This window comes from Typopeltis vanoorti, chromosome 4 (genome assembly GCF_054136105.1).
Source record: "Typopeltis vanoorti isolate ZY-2024b chromosome 4, IOZ_Tvanoo_1.0, whole genome shotgun sequence".
Taxonomy (NCBI): Eukaryota; Metazoa; Arthropoda; class Arachnida; order Uropygi; family Thelyphonidae; genus Typopeltis; species Typopeltis vanoorti.
The window spans coordinates 51,080,697-51,101,389 of record NC_143552.1 but is presented as its reverse complement, the minus strand read 5'-3'; the positions used below and the strand labels follow the sequence as shown (position 1 = coordinate 51,101,389).

The following is a 20,693-nucleotide window of genomic DNA, read 5'->3' as shown; positions in this document are numbered from 1 at the left end:
AAGATGGATGGCCTACATTTGAATGGATTTGGTGTGTGGAGACTGGAAAAAGTGTTGCTGAATGAAGTGAAAATGGATGTGCAGAACCAGGGAAACTAGAACTACCAAGGGGGGGGGGGGAAATGGATGTGCGGACATCAGTGAGACAGTTGAGTGTAAGAATGTATATAATGTACCCGAGCCAGTACTAAGGACAAAAAATCGGAATGGGATAGTTAGAATAACGCATCAAGATAGGGGTGGAACAAAGGGACCACTGCATTTCATGTATACTGATGCAAGGAGTATTAGGAACAAGAAGGAAGAATTTTTGGCCTTGATTGGCTCTTCCTGGCCACAGGTTATTGGCATTAGTGAAACATGGCTGACGGAAGATGATATAGTTAGTGGGATAGAATGTGTAGGTTATAGTGTGTTTAGGAGGGACAGAGAGAATAAAATGGGGGGAGAGGTGTTATTGATGATAGCTGATGAACTGCAGCCAAGGAGAATTGATGTTGTATCGCAGGATAGTGAAAAGATCTCATTTGAGGCTATTTGGTGTGAGATTGAGACATTGAGACTGGCAGAACAAAATATACAGTTGGGTGCTGCTATAGACCAGGTGATGGAATAGATGGTGGAGATAGTATGCATAAACAAATTGATGAAATGAGTGGAAGGAGGGTAATTATTATGGAGGATTTCACCTATGGTAACATTGATTGGAAGGAGGAGAGGACACATGTGAGGAAGGAAATGGATTTTATTCAATTATTAAGGGATAACTATCTGAGAAAGCATGTAATTGAAAATACTAGGGGTGTGAGAGTGCTTGACCTGGTAATAGATGTTGCCACATTACCATGTTGCCACCTATTGGTGAAAGTGATCATAAGGTCTTGACCTGGGAGGTGGCTAAAGGTGTGGAATTTTCGATTAAGGCAGGGTATATGTGGAATTACCGTGCTGGCAAGTATGACAAGCTTAGGAGATTGCTTGGATCAGGGCCATGGCATGTACAACTGCAAGGGCTGGATGTCAATAGAGCATGGGAAGTGGTCAAGGAACATTTACAGGAGGTTATGGCTGATTGTATACCTAGGTCCGAATAGTAAAACAAGTAGGGGTTAAATGGACAAATAACACTATTAAGCTTGAGCTGCAAAAAAAGAAACAACTGTGGAGAGAATTTAAAGAAAGAGGTGACCTGCAGGCACACGAACGGTATAAAGTGCAGGCCAGAAGGGTAACGAGTGTGGTAAAAAAAGCAAAAGCAGATTATGAAAGGAAACTAGCTATGCAAGCTAAAGAGAATACCAAACAGTTCTTTCAATATGCTGCAAGCAAAAAAAAAAAACTGTACACGGCAAAATGATTTTAAGGAATGACGATGGTAAGGAGGTCACTGAATCAGTCGATATAGTGGAGTTACTGAGCGAGCATTTTGCAAAAGTATATCATCCAGGTGGTGACATTGAAAAAATGAAGGAACCATTAGTTTAAACGGGAATTGTGATGAATGAAGTGGAGGTGAATAGTCTATTACAGAACTTTAATGTGAATATATCTGTGGGATTGAATGGTATACCGGCACGGGTCTTGCATGAAGCGGCTAAAGAATTATCAGTGCCCTTGACCATGTTGTTTAATCTGAGTCTCAGGTCAGGTTTAGTCCCGAAGGTGTGGAAAGAGGGGAAAATAGTTCCACTGCATAAAAGAGGATCCAAGACTACGGTTGCAAATTACCAACCGATCAGCATATCAGGAGTCGTTGTCAAGGTCTTGGAGAAAGTAGTCAAGGGAAAAATACAAGAATGGATTGATGAAAATGAGATACTATACGAGGGGCAGCATGGCTTTGTGAAAGGTAGATCATGCCTCAGTAACTTGCTCAAGTTTTATAACACAGTGACAGATGAACTGGATAAGGGTAATGGGTTTACAGTGATACTGCTGGACCTGGCTATGGCATTTGACAGGATTCCACATGGAATTCTAATCCATAAACTACAACATATGGGAATAAATATAGTGTTGGTGAGATGGATAGGTGGGTGGTTGATGGAGAGATATCAAAGAGTAGTTTATTCAGGAGTAGAGTCCAAAAGATGGCCTGTGACTAGTGGTGTGCCGCAGGGTTCTGTTTTTGGACCACTGCTGTTTAATTCATTCATTAACGATATAGGGAAGGATCTAAAAGGAACAGTTCATTTGTTCGCTGATGATGCAAAGTTGGGTAGGGCAATATTGAATGCAGAAGATGTCAAAATCTTGCAGAACGACTTGGATAGATTGGAGTTCTGGGCTAAGGAGAATGGATGTCAATTTAATGTGACAAAATGTAAGGTTATGCATTTTGGGGTGAAAAGATTAGCAGCAGTATACCACATTGGTGGAACTGTACTCCAGGAGATTGATGAGGCCAGGGAATTGGGAGTGTTGGTGGATAGGGAGATGAAGTTTAGGGGGCATATTGCAAAAGTAGCTAAATCAGCTCATCAACTCACTTGGTTGTTGAAAAATACCTTGACGAGCAGAGACAAGCAAGTTATTGTTCCTCTGTACCGAGCCTTGATAAGGCCTCATTTCGACCACTGTGCCCAGATTTGGTCACCTAGGTTCCTTCTTGATGGGGAGGAGGTAGAGAGGATCCAGAGGCAAGTGACTAAGATGATAGCAGGTCTATGGAATGAACCATATGAGAACAGGTTGAAGATTTGTGGGTTGCAGGAATTAGTTGATAGGCGGAAAAGGGGAGATATGATTGAGACATTCAAATTGCTAAAGGGTTTCTATAGGATTAATTTAGAGGATATTTTTGAGATCAGGACTGGTGGTGGGAGAACTAGGGGACATCTACGGAAGCTGGGCAAGAGTGTTGTTAGCAGGGGTGTTAGAGCTGGGTTATTTACTTTTAGAGTGGTAAATGAGTGGAATAAGCTGCCAGAATCTGTTGTGGGTGCTATGACGGTGAGCGAGTTCAAGGCAAGGTATGATAGATACTGTGAGAATGTCATATAGTTGTGTGGACATGATGTTTAGGGCCTCCCTCGATGAGTCTAAGGATTCCCTGGAGTCGTCCGTAATAACAGTAATAATACATGTTTAAGATGTTTATCATTTAATTCAAACTGATCCTGATCACTGCTTCACACTGATCCTAAGAACTTCAGGCCACTATTTTGGTTCTTTAGACTTATCTTTGTTGTTTCTGCTTCAGTCTTACCTACCCTATGTAATGCCTGCATGAGCATATCAATTTGTTATCTGTTCCCTGAAGATGGCAATTCGACTTTTCCAAAATATTGGAAGTATTAATTAAAAGTTTTTTCAAATTAACATATAGTATATATCATTAATTTCCTTAAATAATACTGTTATGGATGACCACCGTATAAGCCTTTCCACAAGAATTCATTACTTGATGTATCCAAATCAGATTCAGATTTCTCATTAATTAGAATGTTTTTAATATAATTAATTTTTTCTGCCTTGAAAAAATCATAGCTTTAATCTTGGATCTAACTGTAGAAATAACAGAATATTTTTGAATAAAGTATCAAATATTCTATTACTTTCTTCAAAGAGAAATTTTTTCATTGTTTCTACTCTGCTATCCTCATCTTTAGATGAATACATTTTCAGAATTGAAACAGTTTGAAACCCTTCTTCCAAAATTAAAGCCACATCCGAACTTATGGTTTTGGTAATTTCCTTGAAAGGCTTCCATAAATTTAGCAGTGGTTCAAAGACTATTGATTGGAGCTTTATGTATTTAAGTTGTTGTCAATTGCATAGGTATTTTAAAGCGTTTTTGTTTTAAACAAAGAGTTATAGAATACACATATTGCAGAAACCAAAAGCCTGTGCAAAAGTGGAAGAAGTGAATTGGAAAGAGATGGGCTATTAGTCAATCTAACTGCTGTCCTCTGTATTGAGTCAAGCATTTCGAGGGAGTTCTTAGGCCCCCACCCCATTCCAAATGTTTTGCTTAACATTTTGATTTTCACATCAAAATGATCACTTGAAATACATGCATGCAAAAAAAACCTTATTTCTTTTTCTTTTTTTAAATAGGGGACTAGAGAACAATTTTAGCAATAAATAAGATTAATCCAGTAATTTAAAACAACCGTTTAATGCTAGCACTATTAGTGGTGACTTAAAAGCTATTTTTATAAGTTATTTGAATCCAAAAAAAAATTAAAAAAAAGGAAGAGCACAGTAATTAAACTGATAAATATACCTTAAGTAATGGTTTTTAGGCGACCACCAATTAAACTTAAAAGCTAGTTTACTGCTGCTAACATTAAACCAGTCTTTTAAAATTGGCAAACATGACAAAAATCATCCTTTAACCAATTATAAAAAAACACTCCAGCTTTAATGGAGTTTTATATGTGTGTGTGTGTGTGTGTGTGTGTATAGCAGGAGAAGTACCTCCACAGAAGTGAGAGGAGACTACCACAAATGATGAGTCTTCTGAGTCCCTGGAGATGCCTATAATAATAATAATAATAATTTTCTAGGAAATTTAGTTCACTAGTGTGAAGGTGCTTCTACTGTTTGTAATGGTGAGCTTAAAACTGCACTAGCTCTGGGATTTTTTCCATGGCTTGTTATAGTGCACCATTTCATTATAGTGATGTTTTCTATAGTGTGTAATTAATATACTGTATTCACCCCCCCCCCCATTTAAAGATGTGCACCTTCATTTAAAAATTTCTGAAGCCTTACAAAATGCCGCTGAGGGAGATAGATAAATTTGTGAAATAGATGAGAGATTGGCTGTCTGAAAGACAACAGCAGTAAGTTGTGCAAAGGAAAGAAAATTGTGTGTGTATATATATATATATGTGTGTGTGTGTGTGTGTGAGTGAGTGAGTGAGTGGGGATGTATATCCTGATAAGGAAGGTTAACCAGAGTCATGCCACAGGGTTCTCTTTTAGAGTTACTACTGTTGAACTTATTTGTATATCATATTTTACATGGATTAACAGGAGACATCCAGTTTTGGATAAAGCAAAGATAGAAAGAGTTATAGGGAATAAGGATAATGATGATGCCACGTCTCTCTCCAGGAAAATTTAAATAGACTTTGAACTTGGATGGTTGAATGGAGTTAGTTTAATGATAATACATGCAAGGTTGTACATTATGTAGTGCAGAAATTCAAAGTTTAGTACTATATTTTGGGGAAGTATTCTTCAACAGATGAATCAGATTCCATAGATGATAGTCAACAGGAACCTGAAATTCAAAAGGCAAACTGCATTGCATGAGTTGTAAAGATCACAAAGAACATCTGTTATAATAAGGAAGTCAACAAGTAGATATAAGGAGGTGAGTGAATATACCACTGTACAACACTTTGATCAGACCACATTATACTGTGTGCAAATTTGGTTGCCTAGTTTGAATATGATGAAGAAATTCTGGAGGCCAGAAAAAAATAACTAAGGCAATATCAATACTATGGAATGTTGGTTATGGCAAGAGGCTGAAAAAAATGTAAACTGCATTGTTTAATAGATAGGTAGAAAAGTGGATATATGACTGAAATATTTAAGTTGAAAAATAAATTTTAAAGAATTAACATGGAAGAGATTTTCTAGGAAATTTAGTTCTAGTGTGAAGGTGCTTCTACTGTTTGTAATAGTGAGCTTAAAACTAGACTAGCTCTATGGGACTTTTTCCATGGCTTGTTAGAGTGCAACGCAACATTTCATTATAGTGGTGTTTTCTATAGTGGGTAATTAATATACTGTATTTACCCCCCCCCCCCCCCAGTTTAAAGATGTGAGCTTTCATTTAAAAATTACTGTAAGCTTTACAAAATGGTGCTGAGGGAGATAGATAAATTTGTGAAATAGATGGGAGATTGGCTGTCTGAAAGACAACAGCAGTAAGTTGTGCAAAGGAAAGAAAATGTGTGTGTGGTGTGTGTGTGTGCGTAATGAAGGGTGTGGACAAAGTGGCATCCTTGGAAGTTGTAATTGGACAAAGGGAGCACAAAGAGGATTTTTTAACAATGGGATGAATGGTGGGTGAAAGGAATGCATTGTTGGAGTGTGCTATAAATGCTAAGAATGTGACTTCCATTTTAGGCTTAATATGACAAATATGTTGCTCCCACATTAATTCTTCAAAATTATTTTTTATTCCATGAAAGTTTGCTATTTCTAACCATTACAGTTTTATGTCAAATATGCATTTTATATTCCAATTATATAAACAAACAAAATTAAAAACATTTGTTGTTTGGTTTTTTAATGCAATTTCTGAAGTAGATATCGATTTATGTACACTGTGATTATTTCAGGTATTTGCATTTCAAAAATAATTTTATACAATTTAGGCAAATATTGAGGATCAAGAGAATAGGATGGTGGTATTACTGTTGATAGTAGATGAATTGTAGTAAAAAAAAGGAGGATTCACCAGGACGTCAGAGAAGTTAAAGATAGTGCATTTGAAGCTATCTAGTGAATGACAGAGGCCAACAGAATCAAATATATAGTTGAGTGGTGCTATAAGCTAGGATATACAAAAGAGGAGGCATGATGATATGCAATGGCAAAATAACGAATTCAGGACAAGTAAATATTATGGAGGAACTTCAACTATGAGGACACTAATTGGAAAGTAGGTGGAAATGGAAATCGAGCACCTACTGATAGAATTACAGGATTCACTATAACTAAAGTGTCCATACTGTTGCCAGTTGGGCAGGATGATCATGTAGTCTTGACCTCAGAGGTGGCTAAAAGTGGAATTTTCAGGTGAGAGATGAAGAGGTATAAGTGGAATTAAGCTGGTAATTACAACAAAATTAGGAGACTGAATGAAGCAGTGCCATGGCATAAGAAACTACAGATGACAGTAGTGCAGAGGAAATAAATGGTCAGGGGTTTTGAAGGAAGTAGCATCAGACTCCAGACCAGGAGGCAGGAGGATAAATCAAGTGGAAATTAATGGATGAATGGTATCATTAAGCAGGAACTATTAACAAAAGAAAAGTCTGTGGAGGAACTTTAATGAGAAAGATGATCAGCAAGCTTATAAGCAGGAAAAAACAAAGGCAAGAGTGACCAGCATGGTATGAAAGGCTAAATCACTATGAGAGGAAATCAGCTAAAAAAAAAAAAAAAAAAATCTCAAAAAGCACTTGTTCTATGTGGCAAGTTGCTAGCTTAGTTGGCCAAGAGGTTAGTATGGATTTTGCTAAATGAATTTCATTGTCCAGCATGAGATCATGCCTTAATGGAGGCCTGAAGTGGTTCATGAACTGGAATAAATGAGAATGTATATGAAGCTAGTAATATGGATAGACAGAGTAGTTTTTAAAGGAGTAGAGTTCAGGAGAAGAAAGGTAACTGGGAGTGTGCTGTAGGTCTGTTGTTTTAATTTGCAAATGAATGATAAAGGAAGATTTGAGGGGAAATATTCAGTTATCTACTGATGATGCAGAGAACTTGCAAGGCAATTTAAACAGATTAACAGTATAAACAAAGGAGAATGGTTATCACATTAATGCATTTTGGAATACCAGCTATGTATCACAATGATAGAACTGAATTGTAGGATATTGATGGAGAAGGAGATGAATTTCAGACAGCATATTGCAAAGTAGCTAAAACAACTCATAAGATTACCTAGTTACTGAAGAGCACACACATTGAAAAGCTGAGATAAGTATGTAAGTTACCCTCTTTATAAGGCTGTTGAAAGTTTATTTTTCACTTGGTTAGAGTATAATAAATTTAGTTTAATCCTTTATCCAAGTGTGAGCAAACAAAGTTTGCGCCTGAAAGTATCTTCAGGACTGGGGTAAGGTGGTACAACACCAGGACACTCCTTGCAAAGGTGGAGCAAGCTACCAACACTCACTCCTATCTCAGTATCTCCCATAATGCAAAACACATCTCCTTGAAGATATGTCTAATGTTATGCATTAAGGGAAAGGCCACAACCCAGACTAGTTTCGACCTTTATTGAGGTCTCTTCAGTGGGAGCCAGGCCCAAGTGGAGATACCAGGCAGAAGCATTAGCAGGTCATCTCTACCTATAGGAGTTGCCAAATGGTATGCCACCCTTTTTTAATAAATTACTCTGGATTTAGAGAAAGATGTTGAAAGTTTATTTTTCACTTGGCACACCATTTGGCAACTCCTATAGGTAGAGATGACCTGCTAATGCTTCTGCCTGGTATCTACACTTGGGCCTGGCTCCCACTGAAGAGACCTCAATAAAGGTCGAAACTAGTCTGGGTTGTGGCCTTTCCCTTAATGCATAACATTAGACATATCCACAAGGAGATGTGTTTTGCATTATGGGAGATACTGAGATAGGAGAGTTGGTAGCTTGCTCCACCTTTGCAAGGAGTGCCTGGTGTTGTACCACCTTACCCCAGTCCTGAAGATACTTTCAGGTGCAAACTTTGTTTGCTCACACTTGGATAAAGGATTAAACTAAATTATTATACTTTATAAGGCTGATATGGACACATATGGAGCAACTGTTTTTTTTTTTGTAAGGACCATGGATCTGATTATCCTCTTGAAAACCAGATTAATCCTTTTGAAACCAGGTTATGAGGAGGAGATGAAGAGAAGCGAGAGATGGGTGATACCATCCTCTTGGTGATGAGGAATGAAGGGTTTTATAGGACTGATTATTATTATTATTATTATTTGACACCTCCAGGGAGTCCAAAGACTCATCGAGGGAGAGTGTGCCAACAGCATCGAATGATTGGTCTCCCTTCCAACTACTAACCGCGCTCAAACTTACTTAACTGAGCCATTAGTAGCAGAGGCTCTACCAATCGACCAACCTTTGCCGGCAAGGTTGATACAGAGGAAGTTTTTTGTACACTAATAAAACGGATCATCCCTGATAATTAAGTAAGAGTGGCTAGCTAGCTAGGTCATGATGATCAAATTTTTGTTTGCAAAGTGATGAATGAGTGTAAAGGAATTTCCAGAATCATCATGAGTGCACTGAGTGAATGATTTCAAAGAGAAGTATGCCACAAATTGTGCAAATCATGGTTAGTGCTTGGCGAAATATACAGTGGGCATCCCACAAGTCTTTCATCCTGCAGACTAATAATAATAATAATGTAGATACCATTTACTGAACATTTTAGTCATTAATGTATTTACAATTGAAAAAATTAAGCTATTAACAAGTAAATTCTTATAAACGTACCACATAATTGTCCTATCATTCTATTAGCATTTTCAGATTCACCTTTCAACTTTTCAGCAAACACTGGTGCTGCTTCAGTTAGAATTCCAGCAACTATAAAAAGAAATCTTTTCACATCATTGTAAAAAGTGTTTACAATGATATGAATAGATACAATTATTGAAATATTTTACATCAAGAGACAAATTGCTGAACTGGTGCACAAAAATTCAAGGATTTATTTGAAATTTAACAGCATGATTTCAAATAACAGCTGGTGTTAATGATCATGAAATTCTGCATAATCAAATTACTATCATATACTGTAATACTGTAATCAGATATGGGTGTAATGCAATGAAATACAGATATGGACTTAATCTCATTCTCCTAAGCCATTGAACCTAACATGAAAGGAAAGACACTGCAGGCAGAATTAACTTCACTGTCATAATCATTATCAGGCCAATGTAACATAGCTGATTAGAAACCTGATAATGATTATGACAGTGAAGTTAATTCTGCCTGCAGTGTCTTCTATTGCCAGTTTGTCTGTTTTGTGGGATGAAAAACCCATTTCTGGTTAGAAAAACCGACACTTCCATATAAGACTGACTAACTCTCCTTCGGTTTAAAAGCCCAGATAAAGGTTCTTCATGTCATAGACATGATTTGAACTAAGGCTTTGTGACTGGGCTATGGGATGCTCTAATTCTCATAACTTGTATTGAAAATATGAGTAAATTATCAACTTTGTTTGAATTAACCATTTTTATTACTATTAAGGGTCCTTAACTGAGTCAGTGTAAGTCAAGGGACTCACCATGGTGGCTCCATCCCCTTCAACCAGTAAAATATCTATCATATTGTGCCTTAAATTCATTCACACTCTTCACAATCATAATTGGAAATGTATTTTAGTCATCTACCATTCTTCATGAAAAAAAAAAATCTATTTCTTAATGTGTTATTCACCACTATACCCTCACACAGCTTTTTAGAGATGGCATATTCTATTTCTTCTCTCCTATATAATTCCATCTGCATTTCTAACAAAGTTCTTTCATCAAGTCTTTATCGTATCACCTCATCCCTGTCAATGCACTAAACTCCACACTCCTTAAATCTCTCCGGAACAAACATTCTAAAGTCAATAGCCTTAGTTACTCATCTCTGAAACCATCTTCAGACTTTTATCATAATGGAAATAGTTACCAAATCTCCACACAATAATCCCAGCCTAGCATGATCGGATCGAGGCCTTATACAGTAGTATAACCACATCCTTTACTTGTCATTCATATTCTTTGCATGGTGGTATGTTATCAGAGTAACAAATCACTCTGTGGTCCTCATAACTTTGCAGTGTGCCATTTGAACTTCAATTCTCTGTCAGCCAGCACAATCAAATTCTACAACTCAACTACCTCCTGGAATTCAGTTCCACATAAAACTAGTATAAAACTTTACACTCCTATACCCAAAGTGCAAAATATACTTATTCTTGCACTTTAACATTAGTGCTGCACTTATTAACCTTAAAATGGCAGATTAGTCATCTGTGCAAGCTAAATTTTCTATTTAATTCTACCTGATGCAAATCACAACCTCACTTCTTATATTCTCCTAACCTGGCAACATAACAAACAACTGAATACCCGTGAGGACTGGTCAATCTGCACAAAATAAATTAACAATAATGTTGAACAAGGTGAACCAAGAAGAGAACCCTGTGGCACACCACTGGCTGCATTCTATTTCTGAAAATTTGATGCTCTATACTTGAGCAGAGGCTTAAGAGCCAGCATCTGTCACTGCAGGGATCATAAAAAATAGAGCGATGCTGCAGATTTAGTTCTAGAGCAGAAAATATGGGAATCATACATCTATCTGAAAGCAAAATAGCATTGCAATTGCTGAAGTTTCATATGGACAATTTCATATTGATAATTATGAATATTTCTCAAATGTGTGGCCTGTGTGTGTGTGTGTGTGTGTCCCCATTTTGTAAAATATCATAGAATGGATAAATTTTGAAAGGATGGTGGAAGTGATGCCAAATGTTCAATATTGTATAAAAATAGTGAGAAAGATTCATAATAGTGCTTCTCATATAAACAATGCCAAGAGAGAAAAAATATATATTTATTGAACTTACTAATATTTTGCTCTTTTTCTACCCAACATATTCAAAGCAAAAAATTATAACTGTGACAAGCACACAATACAGAATTAAATAACTGTGGAAAAACAATTCAAATTGTAACTGAAACAGAAATAATGTCCTTACAAAGCACCTGCTATGGGCTGGATAACTATAAAGTTAATTCCATATGTAACAGCTAAGAAAATTTTTAATTAAACATAATTTCTAAGCTTCAAAATTTTGGAAAAATAATAAATAAAAAGCCTAAAGTTTCATATGCTATTTCTTGATCCAAATTATAAAAGAACATTTGAAAATAAGAACTGATTGGCCGATTGGTTAGCATATCTGCTCTCGAGCCAAAAGGCTGTGCATTTGAATCCCACCATGGGCATGGATGTTTGTGATTGTCTGTGAAAATAGTGTGGTGGATGACTGGCGATGAGGTTGAGTGGTGGAGACAGAGAGTTGTAAAGTAGGTGACCTCCCTTGATGAGTCTTGGACTCCCTGGAAGTGTCAAATAATAATAATAATAAATAAGTCAACAAGGAGAGATGGGCTGATTTTTATTTTCTCAGCAGTGAAAAAGTTAAATTATTATTATTATTATCCCAAGACACCCATGGAGTCAAAGACTCATTGCAGGAAGTGCCTTTGTCATACATACAGATTATTGTACTGTGCCTTAAATATATTTTTTGTTTAGAGCATGGTGAATAAATAGAATGGGTTGAATGAGTCAGTTACGAGTGTTATGTCTGATAATGGTTTCAAGGAGAAGTACAATGGATATTGTGTTGAAAGTTTCGGTCTACCGAGATCAGTCTAAGGACTCTATGTCAGCGTTTGTGCAATAATAATAATAATAATAGCTAAGTGCACAAACACTTAAGTCCTGGTCAGATGAACAGAAGTCCGACCAGGACTTCTGACCATCCAATATTCACCTTCTCGTGACGCACTCTGTTAGATATCTACCTGAATACTGAATGAACACGGATGGGCTGGCAATTTGTGATTTAGCTGACCAAATTGTATTACTACTGGCTTAAACCACAATGTACAATGATGGTACAACATGACAGAATTTCATGCCTGCTGGGGCATCATCTGGTTAAACAAAGGCCCCGTTCTTTTTGCCAGGGAAACAGGGTGAACAGCGAAAAGTCCGCTACTGGAACAAATCCTGAAACACATCCCAACTCAACATAAGAAGCCTGAATGGCAAAGAAATGGAACTAGCTAAGGAAATGGATAAGTACCAGATTGACATAATTGGAGGGGACTGAAACAAAAAAGACAAAAACTGGTGAGATCTTCCTAAGCACTAAGTACAAAATGTTATATTCAGGCAATAACAATCAGGGAAAAGAAAGAGTAGCTATAGTCTTCAACACTAAATATGAGGATTAATTTTCTTGAATGGCTGGCAAGCAATATCAATCAGTGATGTGGGCAAATATCAGAATGGAGGAAGTGGACAATGAGACTTATTTCTGCCTATGGCCCCACAGAAGGTTCTACTAATGTGGAAGTGAAGAAATTTTTTGAAGTTTTAGAGAATGCAACTGACACAATAAAAAAAGGAAAAGTTGGTCCTTGTTGGAGATCTAAATAGCACACTAGGAAATGATTGTCAGACATACAAAAATATTTTGGGAAAATTTGGAGAAAAGAGTAAAGCTAATGATAATGGCAAATACCTGTTGGATTTCTGCTTCAAACATGGACTGGTTATTACTAACACAATGTTCCAACATAAAAATGTGCACAAATTCACATGGAGAGAAGAAGCAAAGAATGACAAAAGTCTCACTGACTACGTTATTGTTGATAGTGATGTTTTCTAACTGATGCAGGACATTAGAGTGTACAGAGGATTTGAAATTCGAAGTGATCACCATTTAGCCTTGAGCAGGATAAAATTGAATTTCATATTGAAAAGAAGAATATATAAGAAAGTTTTAAAGCGAATAAAAGTTCAGCAGCTCTCAGATGTGAACTGTAGACTAAAATACACAAACATTATTCAAGAAAAAAATGAAAGAATTAATTGATGGGAACCAAACCTTGGAGATTCAGTGGCAAGCCCTGAAGAAAACATTGACTGATTCAGCCAGAGAAGCATGCAGTGAGGTTGTCTGCAAGGATAGAAAAATCAGAACTCCATGGTGGACACAGGAAGTTAAAGAGGCAGTGGAAGAAAAGAAAGCAGCATATCAAAATTTCCTGGCAAATAAGTCAGCTTGTGCTTTTAGAGAATACAGAGACAAATGTAAGAAAGCTAACTAACTAAACAACAGTCATGGGAAGACTTTGGTAAGAATATAGAAAATAAATAGCAAGAAGGTGGCTAGATATTCTGGAGGTTGTTGAAGAAGCTCAGAAATGGAGGAAAGAGTGCTGTGAAAGGAATCAGAGATGATAAAGGTGACATGAAAACTGGAAAAAAAACATATCCTTGATACATAACTGGTAATTAGTTTACGGAATTAACAACGCATATAAAGTATATTAATTAAAGGTAACTTTAATGAATAACTTCTATATTTCGGCAATGTCACGTTGCCATCTACAGGAACATAAAGATATGGTAAGTGCACGCAGGCACTAACAAAAGCAAATGAGGAAGAAAGCAAGAAACTAATATTGTTTCTAAAGTCCTAATGGGGACCTCTGGCAGGCTAATTTGGTTGTCTTGGCCGTTGGGCTGAAGGTCTCATAATGTATGTCTCCCAAATTTGGGGTAGTTTCATGCACCGAAATTTGTTGAGGTTTGGAACGTTTTTTAGAGCTGCTGATGATTCCTTGAATAATCTTTCATACTTAAACTTGCTGCGGTGTATTATTTTAGTTTTCTTCCAACGAATTCTATGGTGGGTATCTAAGGCATGGTCTGCCAGCCCAGAGCGGCTGTACTGGTGAAACCGGATGGGATATTTGGTTTTGCTTCAGTATTTAGCTTATTTGCCTTTTTTTTTTTTTTTTAATATTCTGCTTCAGCTTAATTAGTAATAAGATTTGATATTTGGCTGGCAATATTTGAAATTTTTATTATTTATGGTAAAGATTCAAAATTTGCAAAATGAAAAATATGCAAACAGCAAATACTTTGGGGTGGTACAGGCAAACATGCAAGCATAATTTCTGTGATTAATCATTTAAAATGTAAGCACAGCAATGTTTGTGCTGCTGTTTTTCTACACACTGTCATTAAAGTGTTATTATATTTGATATTGATATCTAAGTATTAATAGTGTCCATTAGAAACATGGAATATACACATCATGTATTCACATAATGGTTTGAGATGATGATGACTCTAATACTATTAAGGGGTGTAATGATGCTGAAGTTGTGAGTGTTCCATGTTTCATTCACATGCTGCAGTTAGAAATAACAGATACTATTAACACATACACAAATATCGATAGCAATTTTAACAATGGTGTGTAGAAAAATAGTAGCACATTTTAATTATGCACCTGTTGCATGCTGAATTAAAAGATATTCAAAACCAAATTAAATGCCAACCATATAAAATTAGTTCAAGATGTACCTTCTAGCTGGAACTCTACTTTTTATTTGCTACAAGAAAAAAAAAAAAAAAAAAAAAAAAAAAAAAAAAAAAAAAAAAAAAACCTTATTTCGCCACAATTTCGCCCTAGCTTCTAAAAGAATACCTGCCGAGGAAATCATGATCCAAATAGAATGTGGGATTCACAATCTGCCTAACCATATCGCCAACAACGTCAGACTGGATGTAGCCGGTGTTCTCACTAAATCAAAACCTCCAAAAACCAACTTATCCAAAGATGAATATGCAGCCCTACTAGAAATGAAGAAAAACAAAAATATAGTAATCACCAAAGCAGATAAGGGAAATGCCACTGTGGTGCTCAATCAAAAGGACTACAAAGGTAAGCTTAATGCTTTAATACTAGACCGTACTACTTACCTCCCTATCGAATATAATCCTACCAACTCTCAGATTAGAACTCTCCACAGACTTCTTAAGAAAGTCACTTCTTGGCATGTGGAAGTCACTAACAAACTAAAACCTTATAACTCTAGACCCTCCCGATTATATGGACTCCCAAAAATACATAAACAAAATGTGCCATTACGTCCCATAGTGGATGGCATTGATTCCCCCACATATAAATTAGCCAAACATTTAGCCAAAATGCTCACACACTATACTGGCAACACACCATCACACACAAAAAACTCAACCCACTTTAAAGCCAGTATAGAAAACCTCTCACTCCAACATACTGACATAATGGTCAGTTTTGACGTCACCCTCCCTATTCACTAATGTCCCACTCAAAGAAACCTTAGAGCTCATCCAAGCCAAGTTTCTCCTGATATCTCAGCCCTATTTCAGTTCACAATGAACTCAGGCTATTTCGTTTGGCAAGGAAAATTCTACAAAAAGATAGAGGGGACATCTATGGGTTCACCACTTTCCCCACCCTTGGCCAATTTCTTTATGGAGACCTTTGAAGAGAAAGCCTTACACTCCGTCCCAAAAAAACCCACTATTTGGCTTTGTTACGTGGATGATGTGTTTGCTATTTGGCCACATGGCTCAGACACACTCACTCCACTCCTTCCTAACACACTTAAACAACCAACACCCCAGAGTCCAGTTCACCTTAAAAAAAAAAGGAAAACAACCCCCGCCCCTTCCTAGACACTTTAATCACTCGCCAGCTTGATGGATCATTGGTTTCTCTGTTTACAGAAAACCCACCCATACTGGCAGATACATTCACCAGCAATCCCCCCCCCCCTCACAACAATATGGGGGTTATAAAAACACTATATAACAGGGCAAAATTAATCTGCTCAAATGACAAGGCCCTAACCACTGAACTAAACCACATCCTCAACACTTTCTTAGTCAATGGCTATAACCCCCAAAAAAATCCAAAAAATACTAAAACCAGTAACCCCCCCCCCCCCTCCACAATAAAGATTACACCAAATGTATCACCATCCCCTACATCCAGGGCACCTCTGAGAAAATAACCAATATCCTCAAAAAATATGACCTTACTTCTTGTTACAGACCATATAAAAAGTTGGCATCCCTTATCTGCTCTACCAAAGACAAATCACTTCCCCTAGACCTACCTGGTGCATACCAGGTCCCTTGCTGCAAATTGTCCTACTTTGGCCAAACAGGCAGGATAGCAAATATCAGGATTTCAGAACACCAAGACTACATCCGGTTTCACCAGTACAGCTGCTCTGGGCTAACAGACCATGTCTTAGATAGATACCCACCATAGAATTCGTTGGAAGAAAACCAAAATAATACACCGCAGCAAGTTTAAGTACGAAAGATTATTCAAGGAATCATCAGCAGCTCTAAAAAATGTTCCAAACCTCAAAAAAATTTGGGTGCATGAAACTACCCCAAATTTGGGAGACTTACATTATGAGACCTTCAGCCCAACGGCCAAGACAACCAAATTAGCCCGCCAGAGGGCACCATTCGGACTTTAGGAACAATATTAGTTTCTTGCCTTCTTTCTCATTTGCTTTTGTTAGTGCCTGTGTGCACATACCATATCTTTATGTTCCTGAAGTTGGCAACGTGATGTTGCCGAAATATAGAAGTTATTCATTAAAGGTGCCTTTAATTAATATACTTTACATGCGTTGTTAATTCCGTAAGCTAATTACCAGTTATGTATGACCAACATATAAGCCTTGCTACTAGAATCCTTGATACATGGAGTAATTACTTCAAAAAATTGCTAAATGAGACAAGCAGTGACATCACAGTGGTAAAAACACTGACCAGTCATGCACTGAGGAATACAAAGCCTTACCTGAAGTAGAAAAAGCCAGAAACGTGTAAAGGCAGCAGGAGTAGATGCTATTCGACCAGAAATGCTCAAGTATGGAGGTATAAAAATCTTACAGTGGTTGCACTGCATAGTTCAGAAGGCCTGGACAGAGGGACGAATTCTAGATGATTGGAGTAGAGCTCTCATAGTACCCATATACAAAAAGGGAAACAAAACTGAATGTGAGAATTACAAAAGTATTTCCCTACTGAATATCCCTGGTAAGATTTATGCAAGTATACTTGAGAAGGATTGTGGAAGGGAAGCTTAATGAAGAATAAGATGGATTCAGGCCAAATAGAAGCTGTTAGGATCAGATCTTCACTTTACGACAAACAGTTGAGAAATCATGGGAATATAACAAAGATCTGTATTTATGTTTTGCAGATCTGGAAAAGGCATATGACAAGGTGCCAAGAGAAAAGCTATTCAAAACACTACAGTTATATGGTGTCAATAGGACATTATATCAAGCAATTCTTAGTCTTTATTTGAGTTGTAAATCAGCAGTTAGTATCAGAGGAAGAACAGGAAGATGGTTTGATGTTAAATCTGGTATCATACAAGAATATATATTATTTATTTGATTAGGCTTTGATTAGGCCACACATGGACCATTGTGCCCAGATTTAGTCACCTGGTTTTCAGAAGGATGAAGAGATTTGGAAAGGGTTCAAAGGTGACTGACTAAGGTAGTTTCTGACCTCTGGAATGTCGAGTATGAGGAAAGATTGAGAAGATGTAATTTGCAAAGTCTGGTGGACAGGAGGAGGAGGAGGAGGGGAGATATGATAGAGACCTACAAGTTGGTAAGGGATTGTTATAGGATCAATGCTGGTGAAGTTCTACAGAAAATAGTGGGAGATCAGGGGAGAACCAGAGGTCATCCCTGGAAACTAATAAAGAGGGTGTGAGTAGCAGGTTTTTTTCGTGTAGAGTTATAAATGATTGGAATGCCTTGCCTGAGAGTGTGGTGTTTGCAAGGAGTTTGAGTGTGTTTAAGACAGTATGACAAGCGCTCTCTCTCTCTCTCTCTCTCTCTCTCTCTGTGTGTGTGTGTGTGTGTGTGTGTGTGTGTGTGTGTGTGTGTGTGTGTGTGTGTGTGTGTGTGAGAGAGAGAGAGAGAGAGAGAGAGAGAGAGAGAGATAAAAGGACCTCCCAGATGAGTCTTTGACTCCATGAGGTCTTGGGGTAGTAATAATAATAATAATAATTATTATTATTCCCTCCGTTATTATCCATATGGATCACATTATGAAGAAAAGTGGTATTAAACCTTATATCAAAATTGTAGATGTTAATCTCAGCTCTTTTCTTTATGTAGATAATGATGATAATAATGTACTTTTTAATAAATCCACTATAAGTCTGCAAGATTCCCTGCCTATACTGAATAACTGTTGTAATAAATTTGGTATGAAAATCAGCAATGACAAGAGAAAGACAATGAAAATACACAAAAACATTGAAAATATCAACTGTATCATAAATGGAGAACCTATAGAACAAGTAAAACATTTCAGCTACTTAGGTACAATTTTTAGTGAAGATGGTAAATTAAATATGGAAATAGACAAAGCCAGTATGATAGGAAGTCAGCTGAATAAATTTATACTGAATAAGAGAGAAATTAGCCAAAAATCAAAATTAGCTGTATATACAGCAGTGTTCAAACCAATTTTAACTTATGGATCTGAGACTGGGTTAGAAATAAAACACTTGACCAAAGACTAGAGTCTGTAGATATGAGGGTCCTGAGAAAGATTTAAGAGTATGAACAGATGGCATCAGTGGCAATATCATATTAAAAATGAGGATATTAGGAAAGAACTTGCCATTGTTCCAACATACCAGAATGGGAGAGGAAAGATTAGTAAAACAAGTGTTCTCTGCCCAGTTGGCAGGAAAAAGACCAAGAGGAAGATCAAGATATAGGTGGAATGATATAGTAAAAAGTGCCTTAGAACAAAGAGATATGAGATTTGATAATGTTGATGTCTTGATAGATAAAAAGATTGATCTGGAGGAAAATTGTTGATAGGAAGTTACTAATGATAGTTTTTCATTCAGTACTTTCATGCTATCCTCTACACTCCCCCCCCCCCCTCAAGGGTACATGTCAGGAATTTGACGATGATGATGATAAAAAACTTAACTTAAACAAATGTCATCTCTTCACCTTCCATATAATGAACAATTTCAGTCATCAATATCCTATTATACTCTTTCAGGTTCATTGGCTTCTATCACATCACTACTCTTTCTCTTGTTTACCAGTGTCTTCAGAAGACCACATATCCTCAATCTATCCTCATAATCTGTATTCCATAATGCCAATATAACTTTTAACTCTTCTTTGCACTCTTTCCACATCTTTTTTAACCCCTCGGAACCCAAATCTTCACACTAGTCGAGGTGCAGTCATATCAAGACCTTTTGAACAGGAAAGATTATTACCTTATACTTATATAGCAATATTCATTTCAGCATTGCAATTATTCCCTGAGTTGTATGTGCAATTTTTTAATGTGACTTTAAACTTCCACTTCCTATCCACCATAATAACCCCAATATCCCTAACCTCATCAGTTTCTCTTAGCATAATCCTGCCAATGTAATATGGCATTGAAAATCTCATCAAAACAAGGTGAACAAGTTTGCATGTCTTCTCCCTCCTATTATTTAGTCTCTTTCCAGCCAGTGCTTGTATATAGGCCTCTCCTTTAACTTTCCAGTTCTGCCTATCTTTAGCTAATGTCCACCATCTCATGTCAAATCTTTGAAGATTATTCCTCCATCTTGCTCTTTTGGCAACCTTTCCTTCTCCTGGTATCCATTCAGCACTTAAATTTTGTCCAACTTTCTTCAGGCATTCTACTAACATGGCCAGCCTATCTCCATTTACATGCTTTACAACACTTCCAAACATCTACTCCAGTCATCTCTCTCTAATTCTAGTATTTCTTATTCTATTCCTTTTTGCTAAGTGGACCATTCTTCCCTCCAAGGCTCTTTAGGCTACATGAAACTTGTCTTCCCACTTAGTCACTGCCCATGTCCCACTTCCGTATGTAAACACTGGAATAATGCATATATTAAAGACCTTTCTTTTTAGGCATACAGGTAAAATTCTAAGGATTAACAAGAATAGAATTTTTTTGGCATTTTTAATTTAATTTATAAGCAAGTGAAAAAACTTAATACAACTTAAGGGATTTATTTTACTGACAGTTTTTATGTTGATTTCAAATGTTTTCAGCCTCATCATCTGTTTATGTTACCAGAGAAGAAACTGTCTTGAATCATTTCTATTATAAATATATATATATATATATATATATATATATATATATAATATTTTTTTCTAATATTGTAAATAAATGTTGAGGATAAAAACATGTTAGAACTATGTGAAAATGATCATATACCATTAATAAATAAAAGTGTTCGGTGTCACTGATAAAATATATGAATTTTTTCCCCTTCATATCTCATAAACAAATAAAC

The 20,693-nt window shown here is 36.7% G+C and overlaps 1 protein-coding gene across 7 annotated transcripts in view; it reads right to left on the bottom strand.

Moving 5' to 3' along the window:
* Positions 1 to 20,693, bottom strand: part of LOC150107294 (cilia- and flagella-associated protein 206) — a 330,352-nt gene that overhangs the window by 195,114 nt on the left and 114,545 nt on the right. For 6 of the 7 annotated variants that reach the window (XM_090391143.1, XM_090391149.1, XM_090391147.1 and 3 more), the window contains one exon: positions 9,197 to 9,289. The exons of the other annotated variant lie outside the window; for it this stretch is intronic. In XM_090391143.1, the coding sequence (XP_090247269.1) occupies positions 9,197 to 9,289 (93 nt within the window). The remainder of the gene's footprint in view (positions 1 to 9,196; positions 9,290 to 20,693) is intronic. 7 annotated transcript variants of the gene reach the window in all.